We start from the raw sequence: 21,439 nt of genomic DNA, 5'->3' as shown, positions 1-21,439 counted from the left end.
TTGACGCAGAAAATTAACGAAAAATGCATTGCGTGCATGTACTAATATTCTATTTTGAGGATTTATTTAATTTTGTCTAGTTTAAAGTAAGAAGCCAAAGTAAAAATTATAAAGTGTTCGCGTATTATAATTTTTCATTACGCGTTTGCAATCAGCAATCGAGGAAGCACGAGTGCCATCCGTAACTCGTAAATTCTCCCGAAAAATCTCGAAATCGTTCGTACGCCGAGCGCAAGTAATTTCGACGCGTGCACGGAGCATAATTTCGAATGCGACCGGCGAGCAGTTTGAACAACTATCGGATAAATAGTTGCCCGTTCCCCCGAATGGACCGACCGCGACGTAATCCTCGGCCCACCGCCGCAATTTCTGCAATAACGGGGGATTACTTGTCAACCCCCTATCCCTACGTTGGTTAGAACGAAAATTAGCGAGTTCCTAGCCGACGCGCACGAATCCGTTAGACTGCGGGGCCATCGGGTTCCTTTTTTTATCGCAAAGGCACTGCGACTTAGGCTGGGGGTTAATTTTTCTGGATCAAGGGATCGTGGGAATTTTATATCCTTGCCGGCGATTTCGCCCTAACTGGCGCAAAAATGTCGACGGAGAGCGCTTTATCAAGGGGTTTCGCACCTGTGGCGACCTGGAAATACGAGGTTGCGCTGAGGATGGGGGTGTGAAGCTTAGCTTTGGATTGGAAGAACAAATTTATAACATACAGTTCCTTTTGAGAAACCGTCTGTTTAGTTTTAATTTTAGAAGTTGAAGGTGGATGTGAATGTTGTCAATGCAACGTAAAGGACGTTTGTACTTTATCGTAACAAAATAACGTAAATATATTTCTATTTAAACTAAAGTTATATGTGAATGATTGAATATAGAGGCACAGAATTAAGTTCTACACCTAATATTTACATACGAGTCGTTCATTGCACGAATCGATTAACTCCATAAAACAAAAAGTTGAGAAATCCGATGAGATAATGTTTCAATGGCTCATATAGTATCCTTTCAATCTAACTCTATTCTATCCTATATATATTCTATATTCTATCCGACTCATCGATCGTGTCGATACTATTTTCTTTCTTCAATAAAGTTTCAATAGTTTAAAGAACAAGAAGAGATTTAACGATAAGACAGAACAAAGTTCGCCAAGATCAGCCAGTACTTTTATATTTTACATCATAAATCAAGTAACTCTTACAACCCTGTGAATCTTGCGTGCCATTCAAACAACTGAAGGAGAGACACAAGATTCGTCACTAACCGCGCAACGATCATCTCAGGAAGACCGTTAAGTCAGCGAATAAGTTAACGGTACAGCGACAGTCACGTTATAACAACGAACAAGAAGAACCATGCGCGGTCAGCTCGCGAAAGCGAAATCCTCGACGTTGATTAATGGAGCAATTAAAGGCTAACAATAAGTCAACCCGCGCGACGAGCGCGACTCGATCACTGTCGAACCTACTCGCTGCCATAACGCCCACCCTCGTCGGATATTCGCGCCGTGATCGATCGTTGCCCGCCGATCGTAATCTCTCATCCCTCGCAGCGTATCGATGGCTAAATCCATGCGCCATTTGCTTCCCCGCCCTCTCGTCGGCGATACCGAACGCCTGAAACCGACAAAGAATTCGGTTCTGTCGTTCGATTCGAATTTTTCACTCCGGCACCATTTCTTTTCCATTTTATTTTAATTCATTTTCGATCTACTGAACCCCTACCAATATCGACACGCGTTCATTACAAATACTTTTTTTTTAAAGCTGCTACGTTTTGTTAAATTTGATATAGAATTCAATTCTGTGCCAATCAAATCGAGGCCAACTTTATTTAGTTTCAATTCATGTTATTTATTAGACATTATTAAATTTATTTAATTTACCTGTCTGCCTATGTCCACTTTCATTTCCAATAAATGTTTGCATTCAAATTTTACATGAGTCTAAATGAAAAATTAGGCACGAAGACTGGAACCCACGATCCTTGGATCTACAGTAATTTGGAATTGCACAAAAACTAGAACGTCACATCGCATACGGTTGTTATTCATTTTATTTCTTCCTAGAAAATGTTCAGTTCTCCGTCGCATACTTATTTTTATTCGCGAGCCAATTACGAGTGCCGCCCGCAAATGGTAGTCGAGATGTTAAAATCCTTTACGGATGCAAAGGTCCTTTTATTTCACAGGAGTTCTCGCAAACGAATCGGAAATAAAACTTCAAAGTATTCACCGGTTTGTTCGTTTTATCTTTCGAGGAACGGTACGGCGGTTAGCGCGTTATAAAATCGCCAGCGACGAGACGGGAGTTTTGGTACAAGACGGAGGCAGAGATAAAAGTTTGCGACGCTTCTCGAAGCATACGCGGCAAGGTAACCATAGCCATCTCACCTGACGCCGAAGGCGATTCCCAGCGCGACGATCAGAGGCAGCAGCGTCGAGATACACGCTAGGAAAACTGTTTGTATGTCTGAGAAACCAGCGAGTATACCTGCAACACATCAAAACATTATTTTCAAGATATCGCTCGTCATTCGTTGTTTAAACGTATTTAATACTTCAATCGACATGTCGACGATATTATCATTTTTAGCTTTTGGACGTTCTGCTTGGGTTTAAAAGAATTCTAATAGAATTTTAAAAGAATATCTATGATATAATTAATAATAACTAATCGATTAAAATTATAATTAATCGATGCACTAGAATTCTTTTCAAATCGTTTTCATGACCATTTCGATCACGCCAAAAGAAATATACGAGCAGCGCTAAAAGAACCCAAAATGCAACGAACAAACGTGGACTTTTCATGGCGGCGCGCATTGCGTGCATTTTCACCTAATTTCGACGAGGAGAGCTGCGAGGATATTCCAAGATGACATCTGTTTAAAAGTAAGCGAGAAATTTCTTGCCTGATTTCCCTATTTCAAACATCTCGCGTTTCCTAACCAAAGAATTAATAACAAGTTCTGTGATAGGTTAAATCCAAAATTTTCTCTCAGCACATTTTACGACAATATTTTATTATAACGTGTTATATAACGTATAGCGTCTGGTGAATTATAAAACGTTACTTTTTTTTAAGTATACGTACCATAAATATCTGAAGGAAAATTGGTATAAAATAATAGTTGAAGTGAATGTAATTTTACTCGATTACAGGCTTTCATCCTTCAAATTCTAGGTTACAACCACAATTTCCAAGCCTTTCGAAACAATCCCTGGCACGACTCGATCTTCCTTCAACGATGCATCCACGCGAAACTAAGCCTTCAACGATCTCGTTTCCATTGACCCCAAAACGCTATGATAAGCCGCAAATTTCGAACGTAAAATGAACGAGTGTTTCGAGGATTGGAGGGACGCGACAGAGGAGGAATGGACGAACTGTCATTTCCGGAAGCTGGTGCCGCTTTACAGAAAGTCACCGTGCCTGTGGAAGAAGGACTCGAGGCACTATCTTGACAGCGACCGCAGGCACCGCGCGTACAGGTACGATTTGAATAAAAAAAAAAAATACTAGATGAATGGCAAATATTCCGCACAAATTATTAAGTAATAAGTTGGGGATGTGTATTGTAAAAAATACTTGGGGGACTTAAAAAGTAACGTCATTTCTTTTACATTGAATTCAAGCAAATACATTCTTAATAAGTTTCTAGTTTTATCCGGCTTGTTTATTTTTCTATAACTCAAAAATGACTACATGTTTTAAACTTGTTGGACATGTTCAGCTTTACAGCAGTTCTTATATTTTATTTCGGATAAAATTGTACAGTAATTTAAGAGGTAATTTTATTTTAAATAAAATTTCAGAAAACGGCTGCAAGGATATATTTATTAAAAACGTACTTTAGTGCAACCTTCCTCACCCTATAAATTCCTACAGGCGTATTTGCGACGCCATGGGGTTGCCAGGGGTGACTCTGGTGGAGATCGTGTTGAGGATTCGGGGGATGCGCAAACTATACGTGTCAGAGCTGAAGAAGCTGCTGGAGGCCGAGTCGAGCGGCGACTGCTATCAGAACACGTTTCCCTGGTTCTACGATTTGCATCGATTCCTCTATCCGTACCTGGACTACGACGAGGCAGTCGAGTTGCACGTTCGTATCGATAAATTCGTTACGCCATTAGCATCGACGGTACTCGACGGGTTTGCCAATAATAACCTCGCCTCTAGCTTCTCGTTTACGCTGCTCCCCGTTTAGGACAATTTATGAAACGGGTTTGATACTCCGATTACAACGCTGCCACCCGGATAATCCAGGTCGAACTGAACTAATCGTTAATTCTAACCTTTCGAACTCGGTGACGACTCGCAGTCGATATCAGGTTCATTGAAAGTAACTTTGTCTCCATTAAGAGTCATATTGCTAATACCAAGTATCTTGGCACCCAAGGCAAAACGCTTTGACTAAAAATCATTTATTTCGCGACTTCCAGACAATGCTAAATGAAACAATATTTGAAGCGATATATCTTTTAATTTTAATCCGTTGCACTCTCGTATCCAGTTATACTATCCTAATTAAAGGTGTCGTACTATAAATAATAAAATAAATAAAACGAACCGCTAGTTAAAACGAGTTATTATTCGCAATCGTTGCAGCCTAAGTAATTTTAATATTCCATGATGGTGCTGAATTACAATTATCGTACAACCACCATCCACCTGATCTGAAAATCAGAGCATTTCCCCTCATCCTGGCTCGCACAGATCCACATTTACGAGCTCAGAACTCTGCAAACAGAAAATCCGTTCGCCCGAACGGGCGCCAGGATAAGTAGACTCTGGCCAATCGGCTCGTAAACCGTCTAAGGAGACAAGGGAATTTTTAGGAAGATACGAGTCCAGAAATGGGAATGCACGAGCGGCTCTTGGCGCGAAGCCTCGGCGTGGATAAAACGGCTGTCGTAAATATTTAAAAACAGATCTCCCATTCGGTGCAATTTCCGTGCTATTATAGCCCCCCATCCGCCTCACCCCGTCGCGAAATTTACGGTTCGCCGTTAACCCTTTCGATACGGCTACGTTTTTCTTCGGCGCGCTTCCTCTGTGCTCGATACTTGAAACGCTGAATATCTTCATATATATATATATTCCATTTATTATTCGTCTCTATTTAGGAAATATTTACAAATGGTTATACCTTCAGTAACCATTTATTTGTAATATATAAATAATAAATACTTAAATATATATGTTTTCTTCAATTCTTTGTCTGTGTTTGTGAAAATATGAATTTCCATAAACATTCACCATTTCAAACATGTTAGTACCAAACATTTTAACCAACAACCATTCTTTAGCATTGAATTTAACCGAATACTACCGAAAAACAATTCCAATTTCTAATAATACCACTGACAATGAATGCATCGATGTAGGATTCTTTTATTTAACGATGACAAGGGGATGATTCCTTTTTACTTTCTTCAATTAAATACTTCTTTGCTTCGTTTAATTATGTCTTCATTTACATACCCTCGCCTTCATTAAAGAAAAGAATCCTGCATCGATACATCCTTGTTATCAAACAAAGTCCACGTCGTTTATTCGACAACCGTCGTATCGATCTGCAGCCGTTGCCGGTTGTAAACGTTGTAAGTTCAAAGTGCAGGTCACCGTAGTGACCAACACGACAGTAAACGCGTTAACGGTTGATCGATTTCCACTGATCCGCAGAATGGCGACCGCGATATCGCAGAGTTTAGAGAAACGAACGATCCTCGTCGGAATCCATCCCATTGCTGCTGCGTCGACTGTCCCTTGTCGAACTGGAACATCGCCGACAGACCTGTCGATCGTTTCTTGCCACCCAGACAAGCTTTCTGCGCCCAGGCTTCCACCAGTTCCCCTGTCGTTTCCTTGCCAGAGGTCAGGACTCGTCCTAGAACTTGTCCCCGGTCGTGCAGCAGTATTACGCGCGAGGACGGGGCCACTTCCGGCAACGTTTGCCACGTGGACAGCGATTCGAGTTCCTGCCACGGGAATTTCGGATTCGATGGATTCACCACGGACGCATCGACGGGAACTCGACAGGTTGATTAACGATGCAAAGGGGCGAATTAACCCTTTCAGCCGGAATTCAAAGGGGGCCATTTAGAGGATTTTGGTAGTTTGTTTGGGACTGGTTTAGACGGAGTGTTATTTGCCTCGTGTGTCGTTCCAACGGGTCTCGATTAGTGTCGTTAAAGGATGTTTGTATTATTATTCGAGTATTGAAGTGGATTCATCGATATCCGAATGGGAATTTTTCATTTGTGTGTTACGAATATGTAAAGGGTATAAATTTTTCAATTTTTGGAAGTTACTCGCGCGTTATGAATTTATAAAATGTATACGTTATATAGTGTCTACATTTTTCTTGTACAATTTTTTTTTTTAAGAAAATTTCAAAATTCACGAATTTCGAATAAAATTGTAAAGAAATATTTGTATTATTATTGAAAGGAAGAGAATTTAGAATACGTGTATTTAAATCTTCTCGTTGCCACAGGAGCAGCAACACGAATTTACTATCTGCGGGTTACACGACGCATCGTCTTATAGTGACTCTATTGAGACCGATTCGGATCACTATGAAGCTTTCTCAACGATTGTTGCGCGTTGCTTGAGGAAATTGGGCAGACCCGTTGCAAATAGAGCGCAATCGGAAATTCGGAAAATCTTAGCGAACCTTGTGGCAGAATCGCATGTAACTATGAGACTTACAAAATTATTTAATTTTATTATACTACTCGAGTATAATAAAAGATCAGATCCTCGTACGGTCAAAGTACGATCGAGTAGTATTATTTTTTATCATATTGATAACATATTTTGGATGTACTATTTTTCAGATCAAGAAATAAGGGACAATTTAAATCCTGATGCTATATCGACAAAATCGTTAATATTTAATATTGAATTTGACCTGTCTGGCAACTATCAGATTTAAATTTAACATACTGTGAATGAATAATTAAAGGATCACTGTATCGTAAATTTACAAATATGTTAATTTTGTATAGATAGAATAAAGACTGATTAATTAAAAATCTGAAGTCTAGTGATAACTGCACTTATTAGGGAACCACAGAACCAGCGTGCTCCAGTAATTACATTGATACAACACCAAAGTTTAGTGATCATCAATAACGGAACCCTAACGTACGTATTCAGTGTGAATTTCCAGGATATCAATTATGTAGATTATGTCTATTAACGTGGCCAGTGCTGGTTCATGTAAACACACTTGGAATACTACTACATCTATGCGTGAATCGATTATCGCTCCATTTCTGTTGTAACCATCAATAACAAAATTGTTCAGAATTTGTGTTGTATTAAAATATAAAATTCTAAAATCCTTCTGCAACACTTCAGAGGGAGTGTCCTATATGCACTTGTCCTGGCCAGTGCCTTACATTCGCCTTATTTCAAGTTTCTTTTTATATAGCTTCTTTAGATTTTCTTTATTTCCAAGTTAAGCTGGTAAGTTTATAACGTTGTAAAACAGCTGTTGCTGAACCCCGTCCATTCGCTGTGGCGAAATCCAGTGGATTATATAGTTTGTGTTACTTTTTCTTCTTTTCTTTTCTGTGCCCGGGTTTCCGATGGCGTAGTAAAGAAGTTAAATGAAGTAAATTGAGACAAGAAGGTTGAGAAGCTGGATAGCCATAAAATGCTACTTCCAAAGTAGACGTTTATATGAAAAAAAAACCTTTTAAAAATATGCATAGAAGAGAATCTTTAAGTGTATTTTATTTTTATTTTTAAGCTACACCATTAACTTGATTCTACTCTAATTAAATGCAACGCATTCAATTTATTTCAATACCGTTATTTTAATAAATGACAGTTTGTTCTGTAGAACATGAAATTCAATCCATTAAATATAAATTTCGACGAGTTAAAAATATTCCCCCCAATTTTACCGTTTACCGACGTCTGGTTTCCACGAAACTATTCCGAATCTGTGCCGCGCTGGAATTTTTTAAAAAAAGCCAGATGGTCGATCGCGAACACCGTTTTCACCACCCCTTCGTTCTTGCGCGATAGGAAGCCCTCATAAATATTGCAAAAAAGCCGACGGTGCGAGTAGCTCGCAGACGAGCATGAATATCTAACGACAAAAAGCTTCAAACGGAGGCTGAATTCCGATACACGGAACGGGAATATTTTTATATATATTCCATTTAATTTTCGCATTTATTCAGAAAATATTTACAAATAGTTATTTAGTAACAATTTGAAAAGAATTGGTATCATTCGTTTATATTATAACTATTGATTAGCAATGAATTTACTCGAGCATCATTTAAAAAAACACTTAATTCTACAAATAGAAGTAATATCTCAATGAAATAAATATTTCTGTTTCACGAAAACACACGAAACCTCTAGTTATAATTTGTAATTGGTTAATTGATATCACCCTACTTGGTATCGAACGGTATCCACATAATTTAATAACCATTTCACAGTTCTGGGTATCGAATATTAATATCATGACCATTAGTGAGCATTCAATTTACTCGAGGAACAATTACAATCAGAACAAATGGCCATTTATTATTTCAAATTGGTCCTTTGGATATGAACATCGTTTTCACCTCTCTTTCGTTCTTGCGCGATAGGAAACCCCCATAAATATTGCAAAAAAGCAGACGGTGCGAGCAGCTCGCAGAAGTGCATGAATATCTAACGACAAAAAGCTTCAATCGGAGGCTGAATTTCGTCGTACATCACGGTCGTAGCGCATGGATGGTATCGATCCAGCTTTGGTAGACCGCAGCGTTACGATTAGTATTCCGTTGGTGTCGCGCAAGGACAAGGATGGGGAACAGCAAGATTTGCTCCTGCTGAAACGCAGGATGCGCGCCACGCAGCCTGCACTTGATAACGGGTTATCTATGGTACAGTACGTAACGATACCATCGCAAACGGGATTCTTATCGAAAAAGCATTGGAGCTATTTCCTTTTTTTTTTTATTAATTACATTTAATTACTATTTTATGGTTTGAAACTGGTTTGATTACTTTGATTAATTACTACTTTTTTTTTTATGTGTCTTATTTTATGTGTCTCGTGAACCTCAACTAACCAGTATCAGGATAAATTATTTTGAAAATGGCCACGTTAAAGAGTGAAGGGAGTGCAAAATGCACCACCACAAGTAACTAGGACTTAAAAGCAAAGTCTCGTTCGAACTTGGAGGAGCAGACGACAGGCTTTAAACTTCTTGATCCTCCAATTTCCAGGGAAAAGTTTCGCCAAACAGTTGTCAACGAGCACGTATTGGGGGAGATATTTTTCCAATAGAGCCCACGAGGCGAGCAAGGCTCCGATAGTAAATTCAAATGACGAGGGAGGATTAACCATCCGCGCTCCACATTTCTTTTAAATTTTTATTTCAATTATTCTCTATTATTCCAGATTCCAGAAAATCGGCTATTTTTCAGTCGTTCGAACCAGAATGGCTTAAATGGGAGACCCTACAATGTTTCGTCAGAAGTTCGCCGTTCGAACGGAACCAACCGGTGCCCTCCGAATCGTTGAAGGGTGATACCAGTCGTGGACGTTCTTCAAACGAAAAATCGTCGCGAGGTAAAAGAATAACGCCGGTTGAAAAAAACTGAACAGCGTCAATTGCATTTCGCGCGGTGCACGGTTAATTCAATGGAAACGTGGTTCGCCATCGGTGGAAACCGTGAAACTGTTTTCCGAGCGAACAAAGCGACCATGCTGTATCGACGAAGCCTGGATCGAAGCACCGTCGAGTGCTGCGCCCTCTGTGACCTACAATCCTACCATTGCAAACGCAATTTTATATCGAAAGGGCATCAAAGCTGGTTCCACACTTTGACAGGTTGAAAGCTGGCAACTTTGTTACTTAACTTTTACTGGCACCAGCCTGGAACGTATCGAATCTCTCACGCTTTTCATGGATAAAAGTTGTAAAAATGTTAAGGCCACGGAGCAGGATGGCAACTTTTAGTATTCCCGCAATGTCATTAAATTTGATCGACGATTTTATCGTATCAGGGCATTTTATGTAGATACTGAAAATGCATGTCCAATGCGGGTGCATTCAAATAGGGTGTGTACGATGTATAGCGCGTTTCCAATTCTATAATATGTGTACGGTGCCTAGTGCGTGTGCAATAGTGTAACACGTGTGCGTTTATCAAATATTTGATTTGGCGGATGTCTCTATTGATTCTCTCTAATTTCGTTCCATAGCTTGTTCCATAGTTGTATCTTATTTGAAATTAAATTTTAATTCAAGAAAACGTTCTCCCCTTTACCATCACGAAAGAAACAAAGCAAATAAAAAAAATTTCTTTCGAACGGAATTACTCGTACTACGAACTCTGTCTCATCCTCGTCCTAACTTCCAATCACCGCATCTGAACCTAAACTTCGCCCTGTCCTCGACTTTCAAAATCCTTAAAATCCATTTCCTCCAAACGAGACCTAGATACTAACTACCTAACCTGTCGAACACCAGTACCTATTTGCTCAAAAATTTATTGTATATTATTAAATACCATCCGTTACTGGCATCTAGTTATACTCCCTAACCACCCTCTCCCTTTCCCCTTCTCCCTCCGCGCAGTCCCTTATAACCATATTCATGGAGTCTTATTACTCACTGTGATCGAGCTCGTCGTGCTCCACGAGGTATCCGGTCGTGTTGTAGACGTGATGGTCGGGCTTAGGGGTGCTGGTCACCGCAGCTCCACCCGTTACTGTCGTGGACGGATTAGTCGGGATCGCCGTGCCAGCGCTAATCGCGGCTGCGACCGCGCTAGGCGGCGACGACGATATCGTCGATACGAGATTCATCGTGGTGTTCGAGGTCTCGACGACCTTCGTCGCGTTCAGCTCGCTCATCATCTTTGCCGACCCTACGCTGACATATCACCACCGTCGAGGATTCGCCGCACTGGCAACCGCGACACCGTTATTCCACCGAGATACTCGTCCCGGCTAGTTCCTGCTCATCGATCCTATCACTTCGGACACGGTCCAATATCCGATTCGCAATTACGATTCAATTTAGACTTACGACGCGCCGATTAGACCCGTACGCCGGGCGACAGCCACTCGCTGGGGAATGTAAACGAGCGAGGACCTAAAATCGAGTTCCTTGCGACGGCCACGCGGTTCCTACGGTACGGGCTTCGCATCTCTCCAGAGGGACGATCATCGATCCGATCCGAGCCACGGAACTGTAATTTACCCTATCCGGTGGCCACTCAAGTTCTCTTCAAAGACGGACGCTCGACTCGATTCACCGACGTCATATCGAACGATTAACGAACGACCAGTCTCGTCACGCGTACAGGAACATCTTGTAGACGGTCTGTCGGTGAACTGTGAACAGGATTCACCGAACCCGGATTCACCAGGGACGGCCTGGGGGCCGTTTCCGTATCGCGGTTCTGAGGAGAGCAGAAACGATAGAGACTCGTTGAGAGACGAAACGAATCCTTGATAAATCCTTGGGTTCAACCTCCGTCGGTGGTTGCTGGTTCCTCCCACCGCTTGGTTGCGCCGGTGGATTAAGGGCGAAGAAATCGCTGCGAGGGGATGGGAGGATCTCGTTTGCTCTTGTCTGTCTCCGCGACCCCTGTCGCTGCGCGGCACGCTCAGCTAGAGCTTCTCGGTTCAATCTCACCGTGGACGACGATCCTGCTGGTGTTCGTTAGCTGCCAAGCGAACGTCGCTCATTCTTGCTGCTTCGCTCCCGGGAGTACCGCTTCTGCAACAGAAAAAGGAAACGTCACTGGATTGTCCCGTGTAATTCCGTTAACCAGCTATGGGAACTCGTCGACCGTTTGCGGTGGATTACTGCGGGCACGGTTAGGGGAACGCTGACGGGCTCGTTCGACGGGACATCGCGAGAGTAACCGAGCAATTTGAATTTTTTCAATTCGGCTTGGTTCGCTTATTATGCCTGGCGCTGTTGCTGGGAACACCATTGTGTTCTGTTTTGTACGTCTTCGCGAGCACTACCGAAGGGATTACGCGGAAATTGCACACTTCGCTATAATAATCGGAAGCTGAGCTTTCCACGCGATGTGGTAGTACGTATTGTACTGTATCGTACTATATACATACAGGGTGTCTCAGAATTAGTGTAAGAACTGGTGTAAGCCTCGCCGTGTATATGATATTAAAAAAAATAGAATACAAACTTTTGCGTAAGCTTAAATTCTTCTTCTGCGTCTATAAAAATATGAATTAGCATAAACATCCGGAGTCTAGCGATTAGCGATCATCTGTCATTGTCGGTGCAGGACTGATTTTCAGAGACAATCCGTCGTCCATGCGCGCGACACTGATTAGTAACAGAACTGGTTCGAATTCGAAACACTCACGGACAGCCAATTTCGAAATAGGCTGTTCCCCGTACCCCCAGCAGCGGTTTACAACACGGCCGTCCTCGATAATTAAACTTGGCCGTTAGTTAGCGCGGGCATTGTTCGGCTAACAGTTTTCCGGGCACGGAGTAATTATTCATAAGCACAAGTTCGTAATGAACGTGTGCTGCGGGTAGAGCTTGAAAATTTGGTCGCACGATGACGTATTTGCTCCAACGACTTAGGCTCTATTATTTCTTTGCTTGAAAAGCATGAAAATTAAAATATATCCTAAGCTAACGATTTTTGGACACAAATAGTTCGATTTATTTTTGTAGAGAATATCTGACTATTCATCATAAATATACCCCATTCGAAACCATTCCAACACCATTTGAAACATTTTCCGCTATGTATGGCAACATTGACGTAAATCGAGGTGATAATACCTGGTGAACCATTTCAGTCTAAAAACTAAAATGTCCAAGAGTCAGAGCAAACTGGAGCGGAGTATAAGGAATATATTCTGTCACGGTGGACACAAGAGAGTCGATAACAATTAAACATGGATAATAAGCTTGTGAATAGAACTTTTTTTAAATGTCACGGCTACTGTTTCGCGAGATCCCATAGCCACCGTAAATAAACATTATGTCCTCGCAGTACTAGGAAAAGTGTCGTCGAGGCGATCGCAGCGCAGTTCCAATTTCAATGGGCCGTGTATTAATTAATGCGAAATCGTGTTCGAACCGATCCCGATGGTCCGTATTAACAACGTCCCAGCGCAGCCATCGAGGGCCAATTGGCGATATCGAGGGTCCAAATGAAATCACGTGTCGCCGCGAAGGCTTTTCACGACTTTTAAGCTTTCATCGGTCCGCGAAGTCTGATTCGATCGACCTCGTTTGCGATATTACCAACCCAGGAGCCGAGCCGCTCCGGAGGACGTTGGAACACGATTTTGCATCTGAAACGCGATAGCGTCCGTTGCATGGTTCGAGAAATAATTTGAACTGGTAATTGGCCTCCCGAGGGACTAATTATTAGTTCAACGCAAATACACTGTACCGTGCATTGGTACGTTTGCGTTCAACTCACCGACCTTTTTACCGCATCCTGGTTTTCTTTGTTCTTAGCGCTGCTAGTGTAGTTTGTGTTGTTGTCGAAACAATAATTTAAAAATAGCTACCAAGCTAACAAGGTCTAATAAACATAAATCTAGAAACGTTTGCGTTTCAGACAGGGCCACCTTTGATTCGAGGCGTTACTTTGCAACAAATGTTCGAAATGCAGCGAGATCTCGCGAACAAATATTACGAGCGCGCGCACATCTGTTTACGTTACGTCGTAGAAAGTTAAATCATGTTTTGTCGACACGATTCGCGTACATTACTCCTACTTCCTATGCAAATTTCAAATCCTCGCGTACAATTCGTGCTATAACGTAAAGTGGCTCCATCTTGAAAACAAATAGGATCCAGGCTTACGTTTGTTGGAACCGTAGCGTCACTTTTTAGATGCGGATTTTCCGACAGAAATTTCCACCTCGAGCTGCATGATTAAAGACTGAGATGGGCAACATTTGATTCGAGTAGTGGATACGTTAATGTTCGGTGATGCTAGTGATTTAAGATTTTATACAGAGATCACTCTGTTTATTCAATGTTTATTCAATGTTTATTATTTTGTTCAGAAATAATGGAAAATATTGCTGGCGGTGATTAGAGCGAAGTAACAATATGCAAAAATCTGAACGTCCCTTTGTTTTTCTCGTTTCATTTTGACGCAAAATCTACGAGACTTTGAGACACGTTTCGCTTTGGTTTCACTCGACTCGCAAGTAATCGACAAACGCAAAACTTCGAGATGAGCGTTGCATTTGTTGAGCCAAAGAAGTTCAAAATACTCGTTTCGTTGACGAACGCGGCAAAACAAACAATCTACGAATCCCGTGTCCGCATAATCAACGGAAAGCCGCCTAACTCGTCGCAATCAGCGGCGAAATCGCGGAGCCCCAGGGAACGTGGGTACTCGTGAGCCGTGATTTTAATGAAAATTTACATTCAACGCTAGCTATGCTCCCCGAAATATCTGTCAGGCCCGGTATGTTCGTGCTTCTTCACGGGAACATCGGTCCGGCTCGGTTGTCCAGCTGGTTCGCTTAAACTAGGCGCGTACTACTGATTTCCCGTTGACTATACTATAAAACAACGAAATAAAAGAAAATCTAGTTACTTACTGGTTAATGAGTCCAATAGCAACAGAAATTGCTTCAGTTAAGAAGGGATTCCAGTGTAACAGCTTTAAAAATTATTAATTATTCCCAAACAATCTTTCTTGGGATATGAAGAGGCATCCATGAAATGGAGAAAATTTTTTTTTATTATAATTGGTATTTTATTATTTCATTATACCCCATTTCCAATAGTAATCAAATAATCACAGTGAAGTATATGTTAGAAAAACGTTCAGTGCATGATAGATATTGAATATTAATTCTATTGCGTTCGCAAAGATAAAAAGGTATGGACAAACAAAAATAGTTTAGTAGTTTAAATGATACTACGGAAAGTTTGTAATGTAGAAATAACGAAGGCACGTAATTGACAATATGTGTGATCCTGCCGAACCGAACAATTCAGAAGGCCTCGGGTCTGAACTCCTGCGCGACAGAAAGTCGATAGTATGCGCCTGGCCTTAGGCAGTGGTTAGATAGGAAGTGATTTCGCGTGTCACGGCTGTCGCCAGTGGCGTCATGCGATCACTGTAGTTGGTTTTTGTTTCAACGACTATCGATTCAAGGCTCGGGTGTGATGCACAGAACATTGAGACGAGTAGGTTGTCATATTGTTTCAGAATATAGTCACGGTGACTGACTGCGAATTTTTATAAAAATTCATATTTCTACGGATGCACACGAAGAAACGAAGTTTAAATGGAACGAATCTAAGGAAATAATGAAGATAAAAATTTGAAATTTTTTAAGTTTATTCCTATTATTGCAAGTAATAACTCTGTCGAATTTTGAGTCGTTTCGAAGGTTTAGGGCAAGCGTTGATGTTAAAATTAAGAGCTCAAATTTTGTAGGAATTCTTTTTTTTTATATATTTGTAAGGTATTTGAGACGTGAGAAACATAGATTTCAAAAATTATTGAAAGAGGGAACCACCCTATATTTTGTAGAAAAACTGTTAACAATGAAGACACGCCTGGCGATGTCCGGCGCCAAGAACCAACTCTCCCGTGTACTTGGCCGGTCCAATGATTAGTGGCGCCAATTAAATTTCCATGTTTCCATATGGAATCCACTTATTCCATGTACGTATATAGACTCCATATCCAATACGGAGTCAATCGAGTGGCTCCAATATTCTTTATACATGGAAGCATTATACTCCATCGTCTATAAGAGGACGTAATGCCTGCTTCGGAACCGATTCTTTCGACCTAGGCGCGGCTTCCCCGTTATGGTCATAGCAATCGTTACGTAACTTGGCGGAGGATCGCGCCGGTGATTTGCATAATCGAACTCGGCTGTTCAGTCTCTCGAGTTACTAACTGCTGCGCCAGCTAAACGCAATTGCGGCATCTGCGGCGTTAATAAGAAACTTTCTCGACATTAATTCCGTTAAGTTTGTTAAACCGGCGACGGCCGGCTTACGTGGCTCTTCGTTCCAACGACATGGTCAAAAGTGGCTGTCGACTCCGACAAACGTCTACGCGACTCGACACATTCAGAAGAAAATTAAGCGTGATGCCTTGAAACGTACGAAAATTGTTGCGAATATGTCAGATTTGATATAAAAAAAAAAGGGTGGAGAAATTTATTGTAGGATGTTCAAGGAATGTAGGATATAAAAAGTAGCGGACAATAAACGGAAAATGTGATTTTCCGATTACTTTGACGTTTGGGGCCCCCTGGGGTTGACGGCTCGTCGTCATTAGTTAATTAAGCGGTTAATTAATTTGCTCGATGCGCGACGCGCATGTCCATCGTTGCTCGAATATAAATTTCGCGAGTGCACCGGATGAAAAGATTTCTAGGACGTTTTGGACTTTCATCCTCTGTAGCCGGCGGGGGCGCGCTTTATAATTAACTTTAGCTGGCCGCGCCTTTGGCCTCTCTCTCTCTCTCTCTCTCTCTTAGTCTCTCGCTATTCCAGAACTTTCAGTGGACACCGAACGGCACTGGACCTGATTAGCTATCTCCTCGGCATTGCCAATCGTCCATCCCATTTGCGAGAGGATCGCGGATAAAAACCAAGCCTCCGAAAAATCAAAACTCTTCAAAGGCAGTATGTGCTCATTTTTCTGATGACCTGAAATTACTTGTTATGGTGAAATTCGAACAAGCACGCCTCGAAAAATCAAAATTGTTCAAAATTGTTTCCCTCGTTTGTCAACGATCCGAGATTACTTTAAATGGTAAAATTCGAACCATTGCAACCTGAAAAATCAAAATTGCGTCAAAGACAATGTGGTCTTCCATTTTTCATCCACCTGAAGTTACTTGAAATGCCGACTTCTGGATATGATACCGCTCGTCATTTTCCATCCTCTGAATTACTTCCAATTAATAGAAACAAATAAATAAATCAAATTTGCTGCTATAAAGCAACGGGCGAAGAGTCAATCGTGGTACGAAGAAATTTTGTTGCATTTTAGTTGACGAACCATTGAACGGGTATCGCCATTAATTTATCAGGGATCTCTTATGATCGATCGCCGGTCCACTGCTCGAGCCACGACAGAAATAATGAATGACCAATTCAATTACGCGACCTTTTCAGGTTTAATAGCGCTAATTACAAGCTGAACGGGCCCCGTTCTGTTCGCCTTGTATGACACGAATTATGCTGTGTTCTCCCGTGATAAAAGCTGGCCCGTATATTCCGGCTAGCGTTCTGCAATATAATCATGCCAATTTGTAGAGGCCGGCCGAATGCATTGTACGTCGATTTCTACGATATTTCATATTATACGCGGACCATGTATTTTCCCCTGCAAACACAGACCCGTATCATTCGCGTAAATTTCGCATAACTGCTGCGAATTCGTCGCCCTTCCGACGAATCAATGTTGCAATAAACTTATGGGCAACCAGGTAACATATCGAAACATTCTTTTTGCAAAGGGTACGAGAGAAAACGTGTATCGTCCGTGAGTATTTTGTGTAACAATTAAGTCTCATGTTTATTTATTCAGTTCGTTGAAATTGTGATGTATTGAAAGAGTGTATAAATTACGGAAATAATTGACATAGAGTTTCCATGATTATTGCATACGAATACGTGAAATTGCTCTGAGGACGTTTATAAATATTGAACGAAATTATCGATTGTTATAGTCATATTCTATTTGGACACTTTTCATGCACAGCTTCTTTCGATGTCCTTTTGTCATACACAGAGATATTTATTCGTATGCGTTGTAATGCATATTTGTTTCGAACGATTGTTATCTAAAAAAAATGTTGCATTCCTTTTCGAGGAAAATTATTCCGATACGATAGAATACTAATTAATTACGATACAAATTTGTTATTCTAATACATTTTTTGTGAATAAACTCATTTTAGTAAATATCCTGATAAACTTGTATCAAGGCAAATGCTCAGTTTGTTACTCGCGAACGATATTCAATTTATACCCGAGCTCGCCGAAAGTTATTAAAATGGAAATGCGTCGCAACGAATCCTTATTCGAATGGTTATACGAGTAATGGGCAACTCTGGCGACGTCCGTCGAGTCCGGCCGATCGCTGCGCCCATTCACAGATGATTTGCCCCGGGCGTGGTGTGTTTTATGCGCGATGTATGTTCCCCAGGCGTATATTCGCCGTCGTCGACGCAACCGGGTTTACGGCGCTGGAAAATTCTCCAGAGTAATATTCCCGGCAGGATGTTTCGCCAGACTGCATCGCCCGTGGCGCAGAACTCCGTCGAATAGAGCCGCCGTGATTCATGGATGCGCTCGGTCAAAGGGCAAACGAACTGTTTACCGGGGGTGAAAATTTATGTAACCGTAACGCCCAAAACCCAACGCTCACCGTTCGCCCAACGCCAGAGAGAAACTTTGCACAGGAGGCCATCCAAGAGTGCATTTCTGCCGAGGCTGGCAAGTATTAGGTCTCCAGGACGCACCTGGTAGACACGACACAGTCAGCTACCCATATCACTGATTACGAATAATGAGTGCACAGGGTGGAGTACTATACGTGTAAGTCATAAATTCGTTATCAGTGGATTTTGAGAAAAATGTCGAAGATCAAAGATGAATGGTTCAGAGAGTACTATATTCGTCGATGCATATTTTTTTACAAGTCCAATGCATGTGACATCGATAGTTGCATTATTTTTTTAAATGAAAATGTAAACAAGTGTTAGGGCAAAGTGGTGAAAATAATGATTGCGAAGGGATATAATGCAATTGGATTAAGTTGAGCCATAGTATCGTGTGCAATTAACAAAAAATGAGAATTCTGTCAAGCTGTCCTTCGAGTGCGTACGGCCCAGTTTCAACCGAATGACAAGCTACCAGAAATTATCATGTTTCTCTTTAAGAAAAATCAAATTTAACCAATCTGTCGTTCCAGATGCTATAGCCCAGTTTTAACCGAATGACAACTCGATAGACACTACCATGTTTCTCTTTAAATTGTGCCCCTGTGGACAACGGTGTGCGTGCAAATCGGCGAAACATTCCATGGAACTGTAGTAATTCAATTTTCCTCTTGCATCGAATACCGGCTTGATAATTGTCCCGATAACAGTTAGCAATAAGCAACACGAAACGAGTCGAAACTAATTTCCAAACTACAACCGAACACGCGACGGTCACGGTGCTCTCGGTGCATCGAGTCCGATCAATTAGTCTCGGTTTCCTCCTGATAACCGTAATTCGATATACTCCCGGACCTCCTTAGATCCACTTAATTTTATTGATCTCTACTCACGACGAAATTTGTTTAACCGCCGCTGCCTTGATTGCTCCGGACACGCTCACGGATCTCGGCTCTCCGAAGAGACGGTTTCGATATTATATTAGGACGAGACATTGCACGAAGACGAATTTGTTTCGTAGCAATTAATATTTTCATTCTTAAGATAAAGTTGATAATTAATTGATATGATTGACATTGCAGTTTATTCTTTTTTAAATTGTGGGTTTGGGTACAGTTGGTACAAAGGTGGAACTTCTGGTGGAAATGGTATAGTAATAAGTTACTACATTATTAGTATATAGAAGGTAGGAAAAATTATTAGTTTTTCAAGTGGTGTTATTCCTTTGCCGTGGAATATTCTTCCTAACGATTAATTAATTTGAATATACCAGATTTAAAAAAAAATGATCGCCTCTGAAAATCATAAATTATCGAGATGTCGTTACTACATTTTCCGCATAGATTCGTTTCTTTCATTTGTTTAAAATAGCACTCGAGTGACCATCAAAACAATCACCACTATTTTCTTTGTACGAAGCAGTATTTTTACTATGCGCTTTCAGCTATTATCTTTATCTCCATCTTTATTTCCTAAATTCAATCAACCTGGAAGTTTCCCACCACAGAACACAACAAAAGTATCGAATGTCGAGTACTCTAACGAACGCGTGCGTTTCGACTCGGCAATTTCCCTTCTAAAAACGTGGAGGGCCCAGGGAAATGGGAACAGCACGTTTGCACAGCCGCCAGAAAAGACTGGGAATCTCATTTTCTCCCCTAGAAACCCTCCTCGACGCGATGGCTCCCATCTTAGCCTGCTCCTGTTCCATCCCTCGCGCTCTCAAGGTTCCTTTGGCGAATGTGCGACATTACCGTCGTACTCCCTCTGTAAAACGTTTATTGACGTTCAATGGAAGAGCATCGCGTCCATTGTTGCGCTCCTGTCGTGGAATTCGCTAGCGATCTAACTCATAGATCGAGAAGAACATGGATTTTCGGGCCATCTACGGATTCGTTCGTTGAAAGGTCCATTCTTATTCAATTCCTTCACGTACGCGAGTAAAAGGAAACACGGCAGTGTCCTTCGCGTTGTCGTTCGATCGAAACTGAGCTGAAGGAACAGGTAGGTAGAATTTTATATGTTTGAAGGGAGCACAACGCTGTAATGGCTCCAAATAAAGAGGAGAATAATTATGAAATAAAATAACGTGACATTTGAAATGATATTCCAGATACTGTTACTTTAAAAGTGACCACAGATATGGAAATTATTGTGAAATAAAATAGCGTGGTATTTGAAATGATATTCCAGATACTGTTATTTTAAAAGTGACCACAGGTATGGAAACAATTGTGAAATAAAAGAACGTGTTATTTGAAATAATATTCGAGATAACGTCATTTTACAAGTGATGGAACAATGAAAATAATTATAAAATATTTCAAGTGATGTTATTTTACAAAGGCTCTGCTAAAGATCTGCGTCACAATGAATAATTGCAGTAAAATTCCAGCACAACGACGGTAACAGTTTTACTAAGGCGAAGACCTGACTTTGGAGCAAAGGTACTTGACGGACGAAAGATCGGTGGTTCCCGAAACCGCGGATGGCCGCAGATTCGCGGTGAAATTTTGAGTCACCGTCTGCGGTTCGAATTCCGCCCACAAAAGAGCCCGATATCGAACCGAGGCTATTGTAACGAGCGATTGGAACGGGCTAACGAACCTTGGCGAATTTCGCAACAGAGAGATACAGACGGTGCCGCTAAGCACGTGCGACGCATCGTTTTCAGAACAGGAAGCTCAAGTCTCTGATCGAATCGCGCAGTTCCTCGGGAACGTACATCTAGCACAAAGCGACGCTGTCTTTCATTTCATTACGCGCGAACGGCTCCTAGAAACTACTGCAAAGCTCGTGCACGTTCGATGAAATTCCCGATGAATTGCGTTGAATGCTTCCACGAGTAGGTTTTGCAAATTGAAACGACTGAATGAGAATTATTTCGAAGGAGGGACCCGCCTCGCATTTGATTGTACTAGTGTTACCGCCAGGTGTAGTCGTGGAAAAGTATTCATATTTTATCTTCAAAACAGTGTTAATATTTTATCCTTTAACTAAATATAATTTCTCTTAA

At 41.3% G+C, this 21,439-nt stretch overlaps 2 protein-coding genes across 6 annotated transcripts in view; one reads left to right on the top strand and one right to left on the bottom strand.

The window, feature by feature from the left end:
* Positions 1-21,439, bottom strand: part of LOC128875672 (uncharacterized) — a 107,449-nt gene that overhangs the window by 74,366 nt on the left and 11,644 nt on the right. The window contains exons 2-3 of the mRNA XM_054121467.1: positions 10,650-11,761; positions 2,399-2,498 (exon numbers count right to left, since the gene is read on the bottom strand). Coding sequence (XP_053977442.1) covers positions 2,399-2,498; positions 10,650-10,893 — 344 coding nt within the window. The 5' untranslated portion in view covers positions 10,894-11,761. The remainder of the gene's footprint in view (positions 1-2,398; positions 2,499-10,649; positions 11,762-21,439) is intronic.
* Positions 1,887-7,028, top strand: LOC128875675 (uncharacterized). 5 transcript variants are annotated; one of them, XM_054121480.1, is made up of 5 exons: positions 1,887-2,899; positions 3,192-3,499; positions 3,897-4,110; positions 5,694-6,050; positions 6,508-7,028. In XM_054121480.1, the coding sequence occupies exons 2-5, from the start codon at positions 3,342-3,344 to the stop codon at positions 6,946-6,948; spliced, it is 1,170 nt and encodes a 389-aa protein (XP_053977455.1). In that variant the 5' UTR covers positions 1,887-2,899; positions 3,192-3,341; the 3' UTR covers positions 6,949-7,028. The 5 variants fall into 5 exon arrangements, with proteins under 5 accessions (XP_053977455.1, XP_053977456.1, XP_053977458.1 ...); XM_054121481.1 differs by having other exon boundaries at positions 3,170-3,499; XM_054121483.1 differs by lacking the exon at positions 1,887-2,899 and having other exon boundaries at positions 2,906-3,499; positions 6,508-6,705; positions 6,851-6,970.

This window comes from Hylaeus volcanicus, chromosome 4 (genome assembly GCF_026283585.1).
Source record: "Hylaeus volcanicus isolate JK05 chromosome 4, UHH_iyHylVolc1.0_haploid, whole genome shotgun sequence".
NCBI classification, from domain to species: domain Eukaryota; kingdom Metazoa; phylum Arthropoda; class Insecta; order Hymenoptera; family Colletidae; genus Hylaeus; species Hylaeus volcanicus.
The sequence above is the reverse complement of the archived record's forward strand: the minus strand, read 5'-3'. Positions and strand labels throughout refer to the sequence as shown.

Coding starts and splice junctions, on each gene's coding strand:
- LOC128875675 (XM_054121480.1), top strand. CDS start 3,342: ATGAACGAGTGTTTCGAGGATTGGAGGGACGCGACAGAGGAGGAATGG. Junction 4,111..5,693: donor ACGAGGCAGTCGAGTTGCAC/GTTCGTATCGAT, acceptor ACTGATCCGCAG/AATGGCGACCGCGATATCGC. Junction 6,051..6,507: donor CATCGACGGGAACTCGACAG/GTTGATTAACGA, acceptor TCGTTGCCACAG/GAGCAGCAACACGAATTTAC.